General features: G+C 58.3%; 2 protein-coding genes across 4 annotated transcripts; one reads left to right on the plus strand and one right to left on the minus strand.

The window, feature by feature from the left end:
- Window positions 821–6683, minus strand: PGF (placental growth factor). 2 transcript variants are annotated; one of them, XM_021402097.1, is made up of 7 exons: window positions 6524–6683; window positions 6378–6417; window positions 5700–5896; window positions 4407–4498; window positions 3173–3202; window positions 3068–3087; window positions 821–2320 (listed from the first exon to the last, which is right to left on the minus strand). In XM_021402097.1, the coding sequence occupies exons 1-7, from the start codon at window positions 6587–6589 to the stop codon at window positions 2214–2216; spliced, it is 552 nt and encodes a 183-aa protein (XP_021257772.1). In that variant the 5' UTR covers window positions 6590–6683; the 3' UTR covers window positions 821–2213. The 2 variants fall into 2 exon arrangements, with proteins under 2 accessions (XP_021257772.1, XP_021257774.1); XM_021402099.1 differs by having other exon boundaries at window positions 3025–3087.
- EIF2B2 (eukaryotic translation initiation factor 2B subunit beta) lies at window positions 14838–20545 on the plus strand. 2 transcript variants are annotated; one of them, XM_021403885.1, is made up of 8 exons: window positions 14840–15051; window positions 15695–15815; window positions 16369–16517; window positions 17229–17392; window positions 17667–17762; window positions 18243–18380; window positions 19079–19145; window positions 20084–20545. In XM_021403885.1, the coding sequence occupies exons 1-8, from the start codon at window positions 14889–14891 to the stop codon at window positions 20239–20241; spliced, it is 1056 nt and encodes a 351-aa protein (XP_021259560.1). In that variant the 5' UTR covers window positions 14840–14888; the 3' UTR covers window positions 20242–20545. The 2 variants fall into 2 exon arrangements, with proteins under 2 accessions (XP_021259561.1, XP_021259560.1); XM_021403886.1 differs by lacking the exons at window positions 19079–19145; window positions 20084–20545 and adding an exon at window positions 18841–19072 and having other exon boundaries at window positions 14838–15051.

The following is a 20596-nucleotide window of genomic DNA, read 5'->3' on the forward strand; positions in this document are numbered from 1 at the left end:
GCGGCGACGGCCCCGCCCGCCCATTGGCCGCGGGTGAGCTCATCGCGGCGCGGGGACGCGCGCGTGGGCACGGGGCGCGTGGGGGGCTCCCGCCGTTAAATACGCGGGGCGCGCGCGGAGCTCTGCGGGCTGGAGGCCGAGGGTCCTTAGCAGCCACCTGGGAGTCGGCAAAAGCCCCGGATCCCCGGACGCTGCTGCTGTCAACCCGCAGAAGGATCGCGCGCGGCTCCGGGGGATGCGGGGAGCTTCCCGACACGCCGGGATGGGATCCGCTCCGTCCGCAACGGCCGCGCCCCGCGGGACGCGCTCGCGTAGCCCCGCTGCAGCCAGCGCCCGGCCGACGCTTCGTCTCCTCCAGCCCTCCCGCCGCAGCCCGGCCCCGCAGGCCTGCTCAAACAAACCTTTGCTCCGCAGCACTGGGAGCCGCCAGGGGCACCGATAGCGCCGTGGGGTCCCGCTGCACCCCGAGGGCACCGCCAGCTGCGGCGCGCGCAGCCCGGCCCCGCCTCACCTGCACGGACGGGGCACGGCCCCGTGGAGAGGGGAGCTGGGGACCCGGCCTCCTCGCCCACAGCGCTGCGCCGAGGAGAATCCGGACAGCAGCAGGGCAAGGGAAACAGTAGGGTATGGCACGAGGTGCGGACCTTCGGGTTTTTAACCCCAATAACCACACCTGAAAGGCTTTTAAATTAATGAAGTCTTGTTTTTAACGTAGTTTCCTTCTCAAAGGTCATAACGCTACCACGGTGAAAGTTTTACTGTTACAGACAGTGTGGGCCATCGCAGCCCTCCCTCAGCACGGACCGTGGCTCCTGCTGTCCTCGCAGCACCTCCAGCCCAGCTGAAGGGCCACGTGACGTGGCAAGCTGCCCACACCTAACACTGTCAGACCTGGGGAGGCTGCCCCAAACCCCCCACCCATGCTGCAGCCCTCGCTGGTTACCCCCAGCACAGGAGAAGCCACATCTCTCCTCCAGCAGCTGAGCTATCACACACCTGCTTCAGGTCTGCAGAAACACACCCCAGCCATGGCTTGTTAAGGGCTGCCGGAAGCTGAGCGAGCTCCAGAGTCAGCCCCACAGTCATGGAAAGGATGGCTGGATGCAGGACTGGGCTTAGGGACTTCTAGACAATCAGTACCCTGTTTTGTCCTTAAGGTCTGTGAGCCACTGAAGGGTACAGAAGAGCCCAGAATCCATGTAGCAGCCAGATCCAGCACTGGGAGTGGAATGGAGGAGCCCCAGGGGCAGTGCTTGAGGTGAGCAGGAACCAGGGTTTGTGCTGTCTGTGGGCCTGGCTGAGCTGCAGTGGCCCCAGGGAGGAGCCCCCAGCCCTTCCTTCGCTACTGGGGCAAGCAGAAAATGAGTGCCTATAGCTCCCCAGATACAGGACAACAGCCCCCTGCCCATCCCGGAGTGTTCCCAATAACAAATGGTGCCACTGCACCAGCTGAATGGGGGGGGCATTACCTGGGTAGGAAAGCCCCTGGGCAGCTTGCCCCCAGCATCAGCCCTACCAGGGCCAAGGTACAGCTGCAGGACAGCAAGATGGGACCAGCCCTCAACAAGGCAGAGGGAGTCGGAGCAGGACTACACCAGGGATGGGACAAGTGCTGCAAGAGCCGGGGCCACCAGCCTGCCTCCAGTCTGCGTACCAGCAGGGAAGGGCCCTCCAGCTGCTGCAAAGGAGAGGAGTACTCACCTGCCCAGCTCTTGGGTCTACCCCCAGCTTTTATTCAGAAGGGCAAGGCTGGTGCTGGAATGGGGCTGTGGGTACAGGGAGGCTCTGTAGCAACCCGATTCCTCCCCGTGCCTACCAGGAGGGCTTGCCAAGCTCCCCCCCCCCCCCCAAGCTGCCCTTCTGGGCTGCACCTTGCCCAGGCTGAGGCTCATCCCAACTGTGCTCCCTCCCCTCTGCCTGCAGGACACAGCAGTTTTGTGGTTCCAGCCCTTCTCACCCCCACTCCACATTGTGCCCAGCTACAGCAGCACACCCCCAGCTCCATTCTTTGCAGCCCCGGGATGCCCTCCAGCACCATTTTGCAGCTCCAGCTCCTCCTCATCCCTTCTGGGTCCTTTAGTCCTGCTGCAACCAATGCAGATGGAGCAAGAGAGTCCTTGGCTCCAGGATGTGCTCCCACCCAGGCCAAGCAAGAATCTTGTCAGCTCCTTCCTGCTGCAGTCCTGTTCCCCAGCACCATCACTCCAAGGGGCTCAGCACCACACGTCCCCACAGTGGGCAGAAGTGCCGTAGGCCCAAGCTCCAGAGGCAGGAGCAAGGCCAGGGGCAGAGCGGAGGCTACCTGCGTGGTGTGCCACATCTGCAAGAGGAGAACAGCACAGGGTGAGCGCCGCCGGGCTTTGCAGTACCAAGATCACCTCCTGCCCCTCAGTCCTCCCCATTCCCAGCCCCAACACCAAACTGCGGGAAGAGACCACGAGAAGTGGGACTTTGTGGCAAGGAGAGGGCCATGGGACTGCAGGTGCTGGTAGAGCACTGAGCAGCACACTTTAGACAGAGCAGGGAATAAATACAGCAGTGAAGTGCCAGCCCCAGGCTCATCCCCTGGAAGTGCCTGCTCTGCAGCCCCAGCAGGCTGTTTGTGAGAGTCAGCAGGACACAGCGAGGGTAAGGACAGGAGTAACCCAAACAGCAGCTGGCCAAGGTCTGCAGCAAGGACATGGCTGACAACAGGATGAGGCTGGAACTGGAAATTCACAGATCAAGAACTCAGCATGGTCTGCGCAGGTGAAACAGCCACATATGCAACCAAGCCACCGCTCCATCCACCCATCCTCGCCCTAGGTGGGACCAGCCAGCTTCAAGCATCTCTGCCAGAGGACTACCGCCCACTGATTGGTGTGTGACCAACCCCCCCAGTCCCCTGCTGTCCCCTCTGTCCTGCTCCTTCCTGCATTTGTTCCGCTCTACTCACAGAACCAAAGACCTAACACCTGACCGCAGCTGATCCTGGCCAAGAAGTGAACCCAGAAGGCACCACCCATGTCTGCCCTGCTCACTTACAGCTCGCAGTCTTTACGTCTCTTCTTGTCTTGTCTTCTCTTACCTCGGCCCTTGAGTCTCCTCCTTCAAAATCAAAGCAGCAAAGAGAGGCTGACGTGTGGGTACTGAGCCTGCAGCCCCAGCAGCAGCACGCCCCAATGCCACTTACCTGCCTGGCCTCACCAGGTCCTGCCGCGGCCTGTGGGGAGAGCAGGGCAGTTATGGGACAGTGCCAACTGGGAGCTGCCAGGGGGCTGCCAAAGCACCCCAACACCCTTAAAACAGACCCAGTGACTCCTTCCCACCTATCAGCCCCTCACTGATCACAGTAGCAGGGGGACAGCAGACTCGGTGACACTCCTGGGCTTCAGCAGTGATTGGCTGACACCAGCCATGGGATCCTTGGCTCAAGCATCCCCTATAGGAGCCGCGGCTAAGCTCCATCCACTGCATTTACACTGAACTTAATAAGGGGAGCAATGTGAAAGTGCTGAAGAGTGCTTGATGAGAAGACAAAAGGCTGTGCAGGTGTGAGGCAGACCCGAAGCCAGAATGCACACTTGTGAGTGCTGCCCCAGGAATCACCCCATGTAGGGAAACCACAACAGGCTCAGGAAATTCCCTCACAGAACACAGCTGGAAGCAGGGGGAAGTCACACACGTGCCTCTTCCCGCTCCTTACGCATCCACTGACAGCTCCAGAGCCAGCATGGAGCAGGACAGCCCCTGGGCCTGCTCCAGCACCCCCGCCTGCACCACTGCAGGGGAATACTGGCACGAGATCCTTGTGCTCTTCCAGACAAGGCTCACGCTGCCCAGCAGGACATGCTCCCTGCTTTTCGCAACACTCTGCTGCTGAGACTGAAGGGCAGTGACACTGCCGTTAACTTCATGCCAGGCTGAGAGGCGGTGCTGAGCATCTGTCCCACGTCAGTGCTGCATGCCCTTGCCAGATTGGTGCCGTGCATTTAAGCTCAGATGTAAACCCTAAATCCCCATCCTCGGATCAGGCAGCCTGCCCAAAAGGGAAATGTGAGACCCAGCCTTTTGGCCTACAGTCACACTCAGTTGTGTGAAGTCACAGAGCATCCTCCCATGCCTTGGGTGTGCTGCTCCAGAGCTACCTTGCCCTGTGCCCAGAGCGGCACACAGGGCTGTGCCAAGGCAGGTGCAGGGATGGGGGCACAGGCACCCCAACTCACCACGTGCTCAGTGCACGACTTGAGCACGCCACACCCCTGGGCTGCAGAGAACATGCTGCAGAGACACAGTGCAGCGTGGGGCCATGAGCTCCAGCAAAACACAGCGCAGCTGAGATGGGAAAGGGCCCAGCACGTTCCCATGCCCCACGGAGGGGTGGCAGGTGGGCTGGCAGGGCCTCAGCAGCACAGAGTGAGCCCTACCTGCACTCGCACTGCTTGTGCTCGGTGAATGACATCTCCACATAGGGTGCCTCCACATACGGTGCCTCCACGTTGGGTTTTATCTTCAAGAGCTGAAAGGAACAAAGGTTACTTCCCAACCCACAGTCGAGGCACTGTTTCTCCACCTCTGCTCAGTGCCGGACAATGACCACCCCAGCACCTTGGCCAGGCACGGGGTGAGCCTGCTCCTCAGCATGAGAGCCTCCACCTCTGCAGGTAGCAGCCCCGGCTGGGCTGTCGCTCTGGAGGCTCTCTGACACCTCCTTGTGCCTTTGGGGCTGCATTAAGGCACCTACTGGGATTTCCCAGCCTTAAAGTGTATAGTCTGTCTTTGCCTCCACAGAGACCTTTCACACATTTGACCGCTTTGTACATCTTCCCTCTCTGAAGGGCATCTCTCCCAGCCCAGTTTTCCAGACCATTCCCACTGCTGCCACTCCTCCCACCACACTGGGCCACAGCCCATACAGCGGTGCCTCCTGTCCTGGGGGTGCAGGACTTGCCCTGCCACGTGTCAGCCTGCAGTGCAGCCAGGGGGGCAGCCCAGACACCCAGGGGCTTCCCTGGGAACATTCAGTTGTGCTGCGACCCACACTGACCCTGTGCACTGGAGCTGGATGCCTCTTGTGGAGGGGAGCCCAGGAAGGGCTCAAAATACCACCTCTTGTTTGTTTCAAACTTTTGCTCTAATTAAGACTTTTTTTTTTTTTTTGCAACTCCCCTCCTGCCTTCTGATGTGCTTTCAATCCCTGCAGGCTCTCCAGTCCCTCAGCCGCAGCACGGCAGCAGCACAGTGGCCACCAGCAGTGCAGCGTGGGCACTGCAGAGTAAAGACACGAGCTGCCCGACTCACCACACACACAGCTACAGCCCCTCATGCTCACCCTGCCCATCCCACGTCTGCTGCCAGCACCGCTATGGGCATCTCCTAGCACAAGGGAGCTGCCACACCTCTGGCACTTCCCTGCCATCCCCGCTGGCAGGATTGCAAGCTGCAGGGACACCCCAGCCCCACAAGGACACAGAAAGGTGGCAGCAGCAGCTCTTGCTATGGACCGCGCACTGAGGAGAGGGCAAGGAAGGAGAGAGAGGTGTCCGTGGCACCAGAGGCCCCCCCCCCGACCTCAAGGACGAGCCCACAGTACAGGCGTAGGGACTTCTCTGGCTGGGCACTCGTGCGGGTCCCCTACAGCACCGTGAGGATGGGAGGCCGCGAACGCAAATCTTTCCAGGAGCCCACCGCCACCCCCTGCCCCACGGGGCGGTGCTCACCTGCACGGTGACCGTGCTGATCTGCACGGGGACGCAGCGGAGCCCCTCATCACCGCAGCAGCCCCCGCAGCGCTGCAGGGAGACGCAGGAGGGCCTGAAGATGTACTCCACCTCGTTGGGGAATTCGGTAATGACATCCACTAGCTGCTCTCGAGGCCGACAGAAGCTGCGGTTCCAGATCTCCTTAAAGGTCAGGACTGCAAGAGACCGGGGGCTCTAAGGGGTGCCCCGGGGAAGAAGGTCCCCAGCCGAGCCCTGCAGCGCTGTGCCCATCGCAGGGCGGGATGCGGAGGATCCCCCGGTGCCCCCAGAGAGTCCCACCGCTGCGCTGCTGCGGGGCTCGCACAGCCACGCGTCCCCCCGGGGCTCTGTCCCCGCCTGCCGGCTCCCCGCCCCCAGCTCGGCCATCCCGGGCAGCCGCGCTGCCGGCCGGGCAGGGAGCAAGAGCACAGCCCCGGGTCCAGGCGAGCTGCCGCCCGCTTCCCCGCCGATTCCTCCCGGTTTCGGCCGGGAGGTGCCGCTTCCCCGGGACATAGCCGGGCTGCGCCGTCCCGTAGCGTTCCTCGGAGGCACAGTACCGGCCCGGGAGCGCCGCCGCAGGCCGTGGGGCTGCGAGACGACCACCCCGGAGCCGGGAAACCGCCCGTAGCTCCGCACCGCCGCCCGCTGCCGACTCACCGGGCGCCTCCGCGCTGGCTGTCCCCCGCGCCTCCGGGGCCTGCAGGGAGGGAAAGGCGGGCGTTGTAGCGACGGCACGGCGGGACCGCCGCCCCCCCGGCAGCCGCCCCGCTCCGACCCCCCCGCTCCTCCCTCCCGGTTCTCACCGGGGCGGGCGACGCCCCCAGCGCCCCGGCCAGCAGCAGCCGCAGGAAGGCTCCGAGCAGCCGCATCGCCTCCCCGACCCCGACTCAGTGCCACCGCCTCCGCCCCGCCGCCCCCCGCATGCCAGCCCGCTCCGACGCCGCCGGGCCATGGGAGCGCGTCTGCTCCGCCGCCCCTATTTCACCGCCGCTTCCCCGCTCCGCCCCCGCCCGCCTCGGCCCCCGCCCCGGCCCGCTCCGGCCGCGGGGAGGAGCAGGTGCCGGGCCCCGAGGGACTCGGGAAGGGCCGTGCCCCTGGAGCGACGGGGCCGCCCCCCTCCCCGCCGCTGGAGCCCGGGAGGGATCCCGGCCCAAACCCCGGTTCTGCCCGACACCGAGATCCCCCCGGCAGGCGGTGGCCAGGGAGGTGCGGGGCAGCGGGTGCCGTGCCGGCGGGGAGCGGCCCGGTGGCTGCGGAGCGGCTCCGCGCAGGGGGCCGGGGGCGGCCGGGCCAAACCCCGCTGCCGAGGTTAAACCCGGAGGAGCTCTGTGGCCTTTTCTGTGCTATTTTTAAACCCCGGTGGCCAGGAAAGCAGTGGCTGCCGGAGGTGGGAGGGAGCAGATGCCAGCGGGGAACACGATCCCCGTGGGCTGCGGGTCTTGAGTAAGGATGGGCTCTGTGTCCCGGCCGGGCCTCGTGCTTCCTGGGGGGCAGCAGGGCTGCGGGGGCTCCCGGCCCTCCTCCACTTGGGGTCCATCCATGACCCAGCTACATGTGCCGTGTCTCCAAGACACGGGGCCATACAGGCAGTGGCGGCTCAGGCATCAGCAGGCACCAGGCTCCAGCCGGACTGCCTGTGTGCTGGTACCACTGAGTGCATGAGGAAGGTGCTGGATGTGGTCCTGGCACTGAGCAGGGAGGTGCTGTGGAGATAAGGATGCAGACAGGCCAAGGGGCCGGGCGCGCTGCAGTCCATCACACGGCAGCACGGCAGCTGCTCAGGGCCACCGCAGAGGTGCTCAGCACCTGCTGGAGCTCCTGTGCCCTTACAGGAACAGGTGCCGTCCCTGTGCAGTGCCCTCCGCCTGTGCTTCCCTCCGCTGCCCTACGGCACCTCTGGACCAAGGGCACCCTGCTGCCCCGTGGATGGCTTTGGGGTGGGGGCGAAGGGAGTGCTTCCCCCTGCCATGAGCGGGAGCTGCCGCTGTCCGGAGGATAGAGCAGCATTAATGCAGAAGTCGTCACAACATGGGGCCTCCAGGACTGCCCACCCGTCCTTGCGGGAAGGTCTCCTGGGGCCACCCCTCAGACACAAGGCCGTGCCGGTGCTGGAGCAAAGGGCTCTCCCCAGGGCCATGTGGCTGGAGGGTGGGGGACCGGCCCTTCACTGAGTGCAATCCTGTTCCTGTCCTGAAGCTATTTCCTCAGAGGCCTTGAGCAGAGTTTACATTCCTGGGATGAGCATCCCCTTTCTGGGCAGCACGGAGCAGAGACATGAGCGGGAAAATAATATTTGGACACCGGTAACCTGTGACCAGCAACATCCTCCTGCGAGCGGGGAGCATCCAGCAGGGCCCGGCCACAGGACACGGCCTGGGGACAGTGCTACAACTGCACCCAGATATCTGCCAGACAGCCTCCTCGGGGCTCCAGAGCCATGGACCATGTGAATGGGGCTCAGCGACTGGCTGAGTGATCATGGAAATGTTTCCTGACAGGACAGATGTGACAGCCACAGGCCGAGAGCTTTGTCTCCAGTATGTCACAGCACACCCGTGCCACCTCCCCACTCAGTTTGCAGAGCTTTGCCCTGCTGCACTTGAGTCTTCCTTGCCACAGCCCCATGTTGGGATCAACATTCCCATGGGAGTCTTTGCCCTTGTAAAATCTCACCTTTGACATCTCAGGTGAAAACAGCCCAAACAAACATCTCCATGTCCCTGTGAAGCCGACTGTCTCCAGGCCCTCCTGCGTCACCCACCGAGCCCTCAGAAAACACCCTGGAAACCTCAGCTCCATATTTTTGTGCTACGGCTATTTCTGGCCCTGCCGTAGGTCAGACTGGAGCGCCGTGTGGTGCGATGCCTGAGCAGCCTCAGCCTGCGGCACTGAACCCCACTCCAACGGGACCCCCACGGCCACAGGTGATAGGGATGTGGCACATTGCGCTCCTCGGGCCCCATCTCAGAGCACCCCTGGATTGCCAGTGTTTCTCCTGAGGGAAATGGCCTGCAGACACCTGGGCCCCGCAGCACTCCTCGGAGCTCGGCCAGGTCTGGCCACCCATGCCCAGCCACAGGCTGCAGTTTCTCCTCCCAGCCCAGGTGTGCAGGGGATGTGTGTGCCGAGCAGCAGGCTGACAATAGGGGGAAATGGGCCGTGCTGCGCACCCCAAACATTGTGGCTGTTGTTGCTGCCCGAGGCAGGCGGAAGCGGCTGCCCTTAGTCAGCCCCAGCTGCACGTGGCAGGAACTCTGCTATTTATTTTGGTTCCTCGGGATGGACATGGCCTCCCTGGGGACCCGTGGCCTCTGCATAGGGCTGACGAGGCTGCCGACACCTGACGGCTGCCCCATGCTGGCAGAACAGAAGGACTCAGCATGCACGCTGCCCGTGGTGCTAGGCCCCGGGCTGGCCACTGGGTACCAGGGCTGCCCCAGAGCACTGGGGGCACCAGACCCACATGAGGGCAATCCCAGCAATGCAGCTGCACCCCGCTGAAATCCCACTGGATGCCATCAGTGAGCAGCAATCTGACACAGCAAGACCCAAGACCCAAGGCCCTGAGCCGGTGGCCAGGCTCTGCTCAGCTCAGCATCTCGCACCAAGCGTAAGCCTCGTTTGACACTGAGGCCAAGCCCCATTCCCACAAAGGCGAAGCTGTGGGCAAGGTGATGCCGGCAGCCAGGAGGGTTAACGCCAGCTGGCCGTCTCCCAGCCTGGCCGTGACGCGGCAGCACCACGGCAGCGCACGGCAGCCGGCAGGGAAGTCACGGAGAGCACATCGTGCCGGCCGGCTGGTGGGGACGCGCTGGGAAGCGGTGTTTGCAGGAGCAGGGTGAGGCTCTGGGAGCTGAACCGCAGCACCAAGCATACGTGGGTGCCTACAGGTAAGCGCTGCCTCAGCAGCTTCCCAGATTGAGCCTCCGTGGGGCGTGCAGTCACTGTGCCCAGGCAGCAGCCCCCTGTGCCGGGCTGCTGAGAGCCCCCACACAGCTCCTGTCCTGCACACCCCGCTGCCGGCTGGGAGCAGTCCCCCAGGAGAGCAGGGCTGAATGAGAGCTGGAGTTGACTTTCCACTGGAGAACAAAGCTCTTTCTGTGTATGTCTCCTCTCAGGACACACCATTCAGGCTTCTTCTCCCCTGGGATGAAGGTAGTGGGAGTTTAATGGAGAGGAGTGGCGCACGTGCTGGCCTTGCTGCGTGCCTCTGCCCGCCACCTCCCAGCACAGCCGGCCGCGGGCAGGGCCTGCCAGGCATTCTCTCCTGCCAAACAAATGCGATCCACGCCCAGCCCAGAGCTTCTGGCTGCTTATCATGTGGATGCAGTTCTCCTGCTTTTAGCTGTCATAATATTGACACAAAGCAAAATAATAGTGACGGCAAGCCCCTGTCTGGCTCTGGAAGGCAAACACATGAGGAGAGGGGGAGCAGCAGGCTTGCTATTGTGCAGAGTGGGCAGCAGCCTGGGCTGCTCCCACCCTCTGCTCACAGCACCAGTGCAGCAGTGGGTAGTGGAGATGGTGTGCGCGAGCTCCGCACTCAGCTCACCCCAACAGGAGCGAACGTGTGCATCGGCAGGGCTTCACATCCCTGAGCCGTTCCCAGAGCGTGGGTGGAGGGGTGGCTCATCTCTCTTTCCCTGAAACCTGGCAGCCGCTGAATAGCTCGCATCACCCGCGGCAGACAATGAGTAAAGCGAGCCCAGCGGCCAGCTGCAGTGCGAGGAGCGCGTGAGCAGAGGAACTGCGCAGAGCTGGCCGGTGACCAGGAAGCAGCCCAGACTGCTGGTGTCACGGACTCTCAGTGACCGCAAAGCAGCTAGGACGCACTTTGTCTCCCCCAAAGGCCCCGGCTTCCTGGAGCAGTGGTGGTGATGCCAGGTTTGCTCGGGGACTCCCCTGAGCTCATTCTGGAGGGATGCACATCGGTAAACCCCAGCACCGCTTCCTCCCCGGCCCAGTCAGCCTGCTGTGTGCCCTCTGAGCAGGGATGGGGCCCAGCCACCACCTGCATGGTGCCAGCCAGTTTTCTGACCTGCTCTCCTTAGCACTGAGCAACACGGATGCCTCTTCTGGCTACAAAGGCCCAATGCACCAGTTGTGTGCTGGCGCCAGCATCCTCTGCCCATCCCTGCACCATGCTCCCTCATCCCTCTCTTGAGCTTGTTTTCCTACATGACAGCCAGCTTCCCACACTTCCCTCACTCTTCCTGACCAGCCTGGCCTTTGAACCCACAGCCTCCAGCTGCTGGCATCCCAAGCAGGGTCCTGGAATGTCGGCAAAGAAACAACCTGGCTAGCAGGGCTCCCTGCCCAGCAGAGGCACTGCAGTGCCAGCTTCCTGTGCCTCTCTCTTGTCCCCAGGGTCACAGCCCAGCCCGTGCAGGCCTCTGGGGGCACAAGCGTGGGCTGCTTCCACAACAAATTCTAGAAAAACTCTGTGACTTTCCAGCCTCGGCCTCTATTTTAAGGCTCCAAAAAGGAGGGGCGCAAGTGGCAGATATGCTGGCAGAAGAGATGATCCCAGGACCGGATTTGGAACCGCCTACTTGTTTCCCTGAGGGATCAAGGACTGTGTCATCATCACCGGGTCTGCCTCCGGGCACCACGCTGATGCGAGGGTGGGTTGTCAGCTCTTTGCCAGGCAGAGGCTGGCGCACATGCACACAAGCCGCTGGGCAGCGGCCTGTACCTAGCCCTTCACTAACCCAAGGCACTGAGCTGGTCCTGTTACCTCCCCTCAGAGTAACCCCAGCAAACCCCGCCTGTTTCTCGCTGTCCGTTCCAATCACACTTCTCTAGGGATGACTGCTTTGTGGAGCAGTTGTTGCCAGGCTCATCTGCAAAGAGCAGCAGAACACCTCCTGGTAGCTGTGGAGTCAGCCACGAATCTCAAGCATGTTAACACTGCCGATGACTCAGGCTGCGTCTTCGTGCTCCTCCAGATGCACAGAGCTGAGTTTCCCAGCTATTCACATACCTGCTTTTGATCATCAGCTATTTGTTTGGGGGTTTTGTCTTCTTTTCCTGGAAGTTGAACTATTCACCGTGTGCTCAGCACTTGGTTCAGCCTATCATTTCCAGTTCCTCTGCTTGCTATGTGACACAATTTCTTCCCAGTAACAAGCAGAAAGCACCGGCTTGGGTTCCCCCAGCCCTTCAACAGAATCACGCCTGTTTCATTACGGCTCTGCCTCCATGTCTGCACAGCCATGTCTGTCACTGTGGCCGTCACAGCTGCTGACTGGGGCCATTCCTTTGAACACTGACCAGAGACACTCTGGGGAACCCATCTCCTCAGGCTGTGGTTTGTGTTCCCCCTGACACCACGTATCTCATAGTCCTCAACTGCTCCTCTGCCACTTGTGCCCAAAAGAACCTTTGGCACCCAGCACCCTATGCTCCTTTTCCCCATGTCACCTATCCAGCCCGTACAATCACTGCTGTGCAGACAGCCGCCTTGTTATTCCTACTGGGCTGCGTCTGCTGGCTCCTGCGTGCTGGCTCCTTCCCTTCATCTGTGCTGAGCGTGAGCAGCTCACTTTTCTTATCCGGGTGTTACAGACGAGTCCAATTACTAGAGTTCAGCAAACTCCAGTTCCCCTCCCTGGCATTGCATCCAGCCCACTTGATCCACAGAGAGTTTCTAATCCAAACAGCCTTCTAGCACATGATGTTCCAGTGCTCCCAGACTCTACCCAGCCTCTGTGCTGCCTTCTCCTCCCTCACACTAGCACTCAGGGGATTGCATTCAGCCCCCAGGGAAAGATAAATGCAGAATTCATCAGGAAGAACAAAAGCAGTGTCTCTAGACACCACTTCTAAGTAAGAATCCTGAATACCCAGAGTTGGAAGGGATCCACAAGGACTACCGAGCCCAACTCCTGGCTCCCACACAGGGCTGCCCAAAATTCAAACCCTATGTCTCAGGGCGTTGTCCAAATGCCCCTTGAACTCTGGCAGCTTGGGGCCATGACCACAGCTCCCACCTGAGGCCACACAGTGCAGAGCAGAGCGGGACAACCTCTCCCCTCTCCCAGTGGCAGTGCTGGGCCTGTTACACCTCACAGTACTGCTGGCTCTTTGGGCTGCCAGGGCACTCTGCTGGCTCGTGCTCAGTTTGCAGTCAGTCAGAGCCCCCACAGCTCTTTCCGTGGGGCTGCTCCACAGCTTCTCATCCTCTAGTCTGTATGCAGATCCAGGACTGCCCTGTCCCATGCACAGAATCAGGCACTTGCTCTTGTTAAGCTTCATGCTGTTGGTGATCATTCCAATTTGTCAAGGTCTCTCTGCCCTTGAAGGAGTCAACAGCTCTTCCCAATTTTGTGTCATCCACAGACTTACACAGTGTACCTTCAGTTCCTGAGAAGCAGCGTGCTGTGCTGGGCATGAGATGAGCCATGCCCCAGCTCCTCCACAGGTGCAGAAAGTGTACACAGCTGCCTGGCTCTGCTGGCCAGCTTGTCCCTTCCTCAGCTCTTTCGTCCACAGCATTGCTCACACGGCAGCTGGGAGGCTGCTGCAGCCAAGTCTTCCTAGGGCACCTGGGTACGCCAGGGGAGGGAAGGGGGGTGAGACATGCAGGAGGCATGACACGCAGGAGGCAGCTGGCTGTGGCACAAGAGAGGGATCGCAGAGTTTAGCTATTGCTCTGGAGCACTGCCCAGGATCCACCAAGGCACTCCCCACCTCCACAGCCCATGAGACAGAAATGTTACCGGGTATACCAGGACACCAAGAGGCAGCTTTCCAGCTGCCTCTCCATGGCCCCATGCTGCCCTGACTGGAACCGTGCCGCCCCACTTCCCCTCTCTCCTCACTCCTCCTGGGCACTCAGACCAACGCACCGGAGCCTGGCAGCAGCTGCTGGCCCATGACAACCAGATGTCCCTCAGCCATGGTCCTGCCAAGCACCCAGAGCCCAGCGTGTGCCTTTCAGCTCTGCAGAGAAAGGCAGCTTCTGGCTCGGCTCAGCTACCAAGGCCGCAGGCTAACCGCTCCCAAATCCCCATTCAGAGACTTTCATTCATGAAATGCAGGGAGTGGGCTGAATGCGGGACTCTGCTCGCTGAGGGACACAGGGCTGGCAGCTGTCCTCGGCTGGCTGTGATGGCAGTGCCCAGTGGGACGTGCTGCAGGGAATGGGCAGCGTGAGCGTGGAGCTCACAAGCCCTGCAGCCTGGCAAGGGCTGAGAAGAAACTGCCCTGCAACGGCTCCTGGGACTGGAGCAGGGAATGTAAACAGCCCGGCATCCACACGGAGGTCATAACCCCCGGGGCTGGTTTCCCTTCCTCTTGCTCCCTCCTGCCTAATCTCGGAGAGCTGCTCTGTTTACGAGCCAGACAAGTAAACAAACAAAGGAAAGCTCCAACGCAATGAATTTTTTTTCTGGCCCATTCCCCGCGTGCCCGCTCCCAGGGTGCGTGCGTGGGAGCGATCTCTGCACGCCAGCACCCAGCGGCAGGCACCGCTCGTGGCTTGGCTGCGGTGCGGCTGCGCACGGGGGCAACACGGCAGGGGGAACGGCGTCCTCCCGTGTCAATGCGGCGGACCCCTCCAGCACAGACCCTGGCGCGTGACTGTCTGGCGCTCAGGGGATCTGGCCAGCCCCCGGCCCCCAGGCACAAAGAAGCAGCGGGGGGCTCCGGAGCAGCCGGGGCGCTGGGTACGAGTGGCCGTGGTACATTCCGAGGTCGCTGCTGGTGTCTGGCCGGGGCGCTGGCTGGCAGCCTGCTCCGGTTCCTCAGCCCAGCACAGAGCGGCGGGGCAAAGCGGCGCTGCAGCGTTGCGCCATGGCCGCGGCGCGCCGGGAAGCGGACAAGACGGAGCCGCATTCCTGCCTTATCCAGGCGCTGCCAGCGGGAAGGGCCGGGCTGCCGGGAGCGGCGCCCTTCCCGCCCCGTTTGCTTTGGCTCCCCGCGCCAGGAGCGCGGTTCGCTCCAAAGTCAATGCCGCGGGCGGGCTCTCCCCGCTGCCCGGGTCCGGGTCGCCGCCCGTCTCCCGGGTAACGAGGGCGCCGCGGCGCCGCCGGCCCCTGCCCCGCGCCTCTCATTGGCCGAGCCTCTACGGGGCGGGAGCAGCGCCGCGGTGTCCGCCAATGGGGTGGGAGAGGAGCGGAAGCGGAAGCGCTGCCTCTCCGGTGCGGCCGTGTCGCGGCCGTCGCCATGCCGGGTGCCGCGGAGCGCGGCTCGGAGCTGTCGGAGCAGATCGAGGCCTTCGTGTCGCGGCTGCGGGGCGGCGGGCAGAGGCCGCGCTCCGAGGACACGGCGCGGCAGACGCTGTCGCTGCTGCGGAAGATCATCGCGCACGGGCGGTGGGGATGGGCCGGTGAGGGCCGGGCTGGGGCCTGGCAGAGGGCGGGCAGCAGCGGAGAGCCCCTGGATCTGTGGGGACGGGGCCCTGAGCGTGGCTGGCGGGACCCGGGCTTCCTGTGAATCGTCGGTGTCCTTCTGCTGCCGCCCGCCCGCGCTCCTAGCCCACCCCGAGGCCGTCAGAGCTGTGCCGTGTGCTGGGGGCGGGCTCAGGCTTTCTTCTTTTGTCGGCGGAAGCTGTTTCTGTACCCATTCCTAGTGAAAGCCTCTTGAGATGTGGCTCCCGCTTTTAGGTAGTTAATTTCAGCATCCCCTGAGTTTGCCATCCCATGCATGGGGTATACATAAAGGTCTTTGGAAAAGCTCAGTGATGTCATTCAGAATGCTAATCATCTCACCTGCAGATGAGCGTCCTCTTTCTCCATACTCACTACTTAACGATTTTTCATAAGTCCCAAGTCTGCATTGTCTGCAGGTGATTCATGTTACCCAAAAATCCTATGGAGCAAACTGTGGCATTGCTTTTTGCACACGTCTGTGCTTTGCCTTGGCGTTGTGTTACTGGTGTCAGCGTCTGGGTGCAGGAGTGGACGAGCAGGTCTGACACGTGCACGGGGCAGCTGCAGGCAATTTATAACCAAGGCTGTCCCCTCTTCCAGGGGAGCTGATGGACCTGATCCGAACGGAGGGCCGGCGGATGACAGCAGCACAGCCATCTGAGACCACCGTGGGCAACATGGTGCGGCGCGTGCTGAAGGTCATTCGGGAAGAGTATGGCCGGTGAGGTGCCCCTTCTGCTCTCTCTGCCCATCCCAGAACCCAGAGCAGACTCCCACAGTGCGTTCTGCTTTTGTGAGATCGCTTTGGTTTTTATCACCCGCTTTTCAAGCATCTCCTACAGAGGGATTCAGAAAGTTTGATAATAGAGGGAAGGGCACCAGTACCAGCAGACCTGCAGTTTTCCAAGTAGCTGATGACATTTCCTCTAGTGGAAAGCTCCCCACCCCAGAGCAGTCTGGGTTCTGACCTGACCACTTCTCTTCTCTGGAGGGAACCCCAGGAGGGTCTCTTCCACTGCAGCAGTAGCTGTGAATACTGCTCTCCACCTGCTGCGCTTGGATGCAACTTTGGGAAGCACTCACTGGCAGAGTTTCAGGTGTCCTTCTGCCAGAGATGGCTAGGGAAGCTCTTGGGTGTGACATGACCCCTGCATGCCTTCCTCTCCATCCACACCTACATGCTGTGCTGTGGGGATGCTAGCTCAGGAGCTGCTTTGTGTTAGGCTCTGCCCCTGCGTGATCTCCTGAGGCTGAAAGGCTCTATCTCTCTGCAGACTTCATGGGCGCAGTGAGGAAAGTGATCAGCAAGATTCCCTGCACAAACTTCTGACTTCTGGAGGACTGAGCGAGGATTTCAGCACTCCCTACCCTTCCCTCAGAGCAAACGTTATTGAAGCTATCAATGAGCTGCTAATTGAGCTAGGTACGGGTGGGTCTGAAATGGCTTATGAACAGAGCTCTTTATGGAATGGGGCTGATGCTTTGTTTTGCTCTTACCTGGAAAGATGACACTGAAGAACTGAGTGGTTTAATCTGAAGGAATGTGTGTAACGGCAGTAGGCTGTGCTTCTTCTGGTTCAAAGAGGCATCAGAAACAAGTGTGTCTGACCATGCCATTGGCCTTCTAGGAAGTCTTAAATCGAGCCCCATGAAGTAGAGTGTCGGCAATCTGCCAAGGTTGGACTTAATCCCTATGAGCATTATTTCACCCTTGTGCCCAAAGTACTGTGATATGATTTTCTTATCCTACAACTTTGTAACGGAACAGACACGTAGTGCTCCTCCTGAAGCCTAGGTTGCTCCATGTCTCCTTTCCACATGGTTGTAGTGCTGCTGGACTGTAAAACTGGAACTTCCATCATGTGGGCATGGTGCTTGTCTGGTGCTGGCCCAGCCCACTTCCCTAGTGATGGAGTTTTCATGATGGCCATTTCTCTACGTAGCTCAGGAGCACAGGGCATTCAAGGGCCAGCTTCTTGCTTCCTCTCTGCTGGTGAAAAGAATGGGGAGAAAAGCTGCTTCTACTCTACCAGAATTTGTAGTATCGCTTTAGTAAAATATGTTACTGGAGCACAGCTGCACAGATGTTGCTTTTCCTGTCGTCTTTTCCACTCATAGCTTCATTCTGTTACAGAGGGCACCACCGATAACATTGCCATGCAGGCACTGGAGCACATCCATTCCAATGAGGTGATCATGACCATTGGCTACTCACGCACTGTTGAGGCCTTCCTGAAGGAAGCTGCCCGCAAGCGGAAGTTCCAGGTCATCGTGGCAGAGTGTGCACCTTTCTGCCAGGTAAGGCCCAGGCTGTGTTGTCACACACATTCTTGTATCTGGAGACAAGCTGTCAGCAGAACATCTGCAAGGGGATCATTACAGGAATGCTTCTGCAGTTGAGAGATTAAAGACAACTTGTTGTCCTGCTCTCCGTCCTTCAGTTGGAGGGCTGTGTTTGTGGTCCACTGCTTGATGTTTTAGCAGTTCAGACAGGAACTGAGTGCTAATATCTCTGCAACTGCAGTGCAGGAGCAAGGCTTCAGGGACACAATTATATTCTCCCTCTTTTCAGGGTCACGAAATGGCTGTCCGACTATCTAAAGAGAACATTGAAACTACTGTCATGAGTGATGCAGCTATTTTTGCTGTCATGTCTCGAGTCAACAAGGTAAGGACGGCTTTCCTATTGATGGGAGTTCACAGCGGGTTTTGTGCTTAGGCCTCCCAAATCAGCTACAGGTCCCATCTGTGATTTATGTCTTTCTTCAGTGATACTCAAAATTGTGATAATCCCTGTTTACAGATGAGGAGGAGATTGTATGCACAAGCTTACTTTGTAGGCTTGTAGCAGAGCAGGGAACTCAACCTAGCTTCTGCATGGTAGTCTCTGCAGAAGAACATTTGTTTGTCCTTTAAGTTCTCTGTGCTGGCATCGCTACGCTGGAGTTGTGCTCGTGTTGGGAGAGGAACATATCGGTGCAGAGCCAGTGTCAGATGAAACAGATCAGGCATCCAGATACCCTGCAACTCCAGCTGCTGGCTGGCTGCTCTGACAAACTCCATCTTATCCAGAAGGGTCTGAGCCAGGAAGCTCAGCTTCCTCAGTTTGCTGTGGTGCATGCTCTCTAATGCTAATTTGTCTTTTAAGGTCATCATTGGTACAAAGACAATACTGGCCAATGGTGCGCTGATCGCTGTGAGTGGTACTCACACTCTGGCACTAGCAGCTAAACACCACTCCACGCCACTCATTGTGTGTGCCCCCATGTTCAAGCTCTCACCCCAGGTAAGCACAGCACCTCTTCAGTACTGCACCTTCTTTAAAGAGAGATAAGGGGGTGATATTTTGCTTGTGAAAGCCTAGGGTGGACAGCACCACATGGCCCAAGGTAGGATTGGTAGACGAATAATCTCCCCTATGTTTTGTTGTTATTTCAGACAGGAGATCTTCACCCAAATCTGACACAGGTCAATGTATCAAAGCTCTCCCTGCTATGCTAAGTTCTTTGCCAGATCTGCTGAGTAATAGGTGCACAGAGTATAAGGTTGCTACTAGATGAGTGAGCCAATGCTACTAGAGAGTACCATTCTTCTTCTTCAGTGTATATTTTTAGTAGTGAAAGATCCTCTGTACCTACAGAAGCGGTAGATGGAGATGCTCTCAACTATGTCCTATGCTCAGTATTTTCAGTGTTGTCAGATTAAGTTGAAGACTGAGAAGTCACATCTCTGCTCTGGTTTCCTAGGCTTTGCAAAAGGGCAGACAGGCCACAGGAGGCTCTAGAAGATCTGAGGAAAAACCTTTCACTGTAGATGCTACTGAAGCACTGGGCATGGGTATTATGTGATTGTTGTAAACAGCTGTATTGTTCCCTGGCAAGTCGTCTTCCACTGCTTTAGTTCCTTCTAGCACCCAGGATGTTTTCACTAGAATAATGAGGTGCTCTTTCTTTTCTTGACCTTCCTGTACTCTGTCTCATTCAGTTCCCTAACGAAGAAGATTCATTCCACAAGTTTGTGTCACCACAGGAAGTGCTGCCATTCACAGAAGGTACTGGTCAAGCTAGTCCAGGCAATGGTTGTTTTATGTTTGTGTGTTTGATGTGTTGTTTTTTTTTTTTTTTAATATTTGATACAAAATGTAAATGTGAGACTGTCCAAGACCCCAAATCCTTTCCTGTTATCTTAAGCAAAAAAAAAAAAAAAAAGTGCTGGGAACCATCCTGTTTTATATGTATTTTTTTTACTATAGAGAGTACAGAAAAATGTTTTTTTGGAACACCGTCCATCTTTTTAGTTTTGCTTCTGGTCTGCACTGTTCAGCACTTCATTGTAGGATTGTGATACTGGTGCCAGACAGGTGGCAATTTCCCGTGGGACACAACAGAAGCCCAACAATGAGGACAGCATGCTTTTCTTCCCACAACTCACATAACTTCTTGAAACTTAGTTACTGGGTTTCAACAATCAGATCAGGTATCTCTGCAGTGAGTTTTCCACACCAGTGCCCTCTTTAGAAAGGTGGCAGCTCACAGTCTCCCCATTTCAGATAGGACTGTTGCTTTGAATGACACATTTTTGTGTGATAGACTTCTGAAACAATATATTACGTTTGGCTCACGTTTTTGTTTTGGCCTTCTGAGCTTTTGTTTAGGCGGTAACTTTGGCAGCATCAGGATTCTTATATTCTAATTACAAATTAGCGGGCTTGCTATGAATTAGTAAGTCTGCATCAGAGAGGATGTGGGGCTACTATCAGTAAAAACTACCAAAAGAGCAGAGGATGCTGCTCCAATCCAAGATTGTTTTATACTTGTAATTCAAAGGCATTGGTGAGGAAGTTCAAAAGGATTCAGGATATCCCAGTAAGGACTTCAGGATGTCATGTGCCCAGCCAATTTCTCCAGGAACTCAGGAAGATGTGCAGAAGGTTAAATATATTTTCTTTGGTTTGTTTATGTCTTAATACTGCTGCTCTTCACTTTTCAGGGGAGATCCTGGCAAAGATCAATGTTCACTGCCCAGTGTTTGACTATGTCCCTCCAGAGCTCATTACTCTCTTCATTTCTAACATTGGGGGTAATGCGCCTTCTTATATCTACCGCCTCATGAGTGAGCTCTACCATCCAGATGACTACGAACTCTAACACCAAGAAGCATATTACTGTCCAGACTTGTCCTGTCTTTTTCCTTAGAAAGATACAGCAGCTAATTAAAGCAGATGTTGCAAAGATGAGTTGCTGTTGGGAATTGGTAGGGAATATGCTCAGCACAATATCTTTCCTACCAAAAAGCAATAGAAGACAGCTCTTGTACTTGTCCTGAACCCTCTGCTTTGTTACGAGCCACATGGAGCTGCTCACCAATTTTGAAACGGCAAAATATCATCATTTTCTGGGGCAGCTGAGCTGTTACTTCAAAGTGTGCTGCAATAAAGGCTGTTTACAGTGCTCTCAGTGTTAATCATTTTCCATGTAGAATTAGTTTCCTTAACAATCGGGA

The sequence above is a fragment of the Numida meleagris genome, chromosome 6, assembly GCF_002078875.1.
Source record: "Numida meleagris isolate 19003 breed g44 Domestic line chromosome 6, NumMel1.0, whole genome shotgun sequence".
Classification (NCBI taxonomy): Eukaryota; Metazoa; Chordata; class Aves; order Galliformes; family Numididae; genus Numida; species Numida meleagris.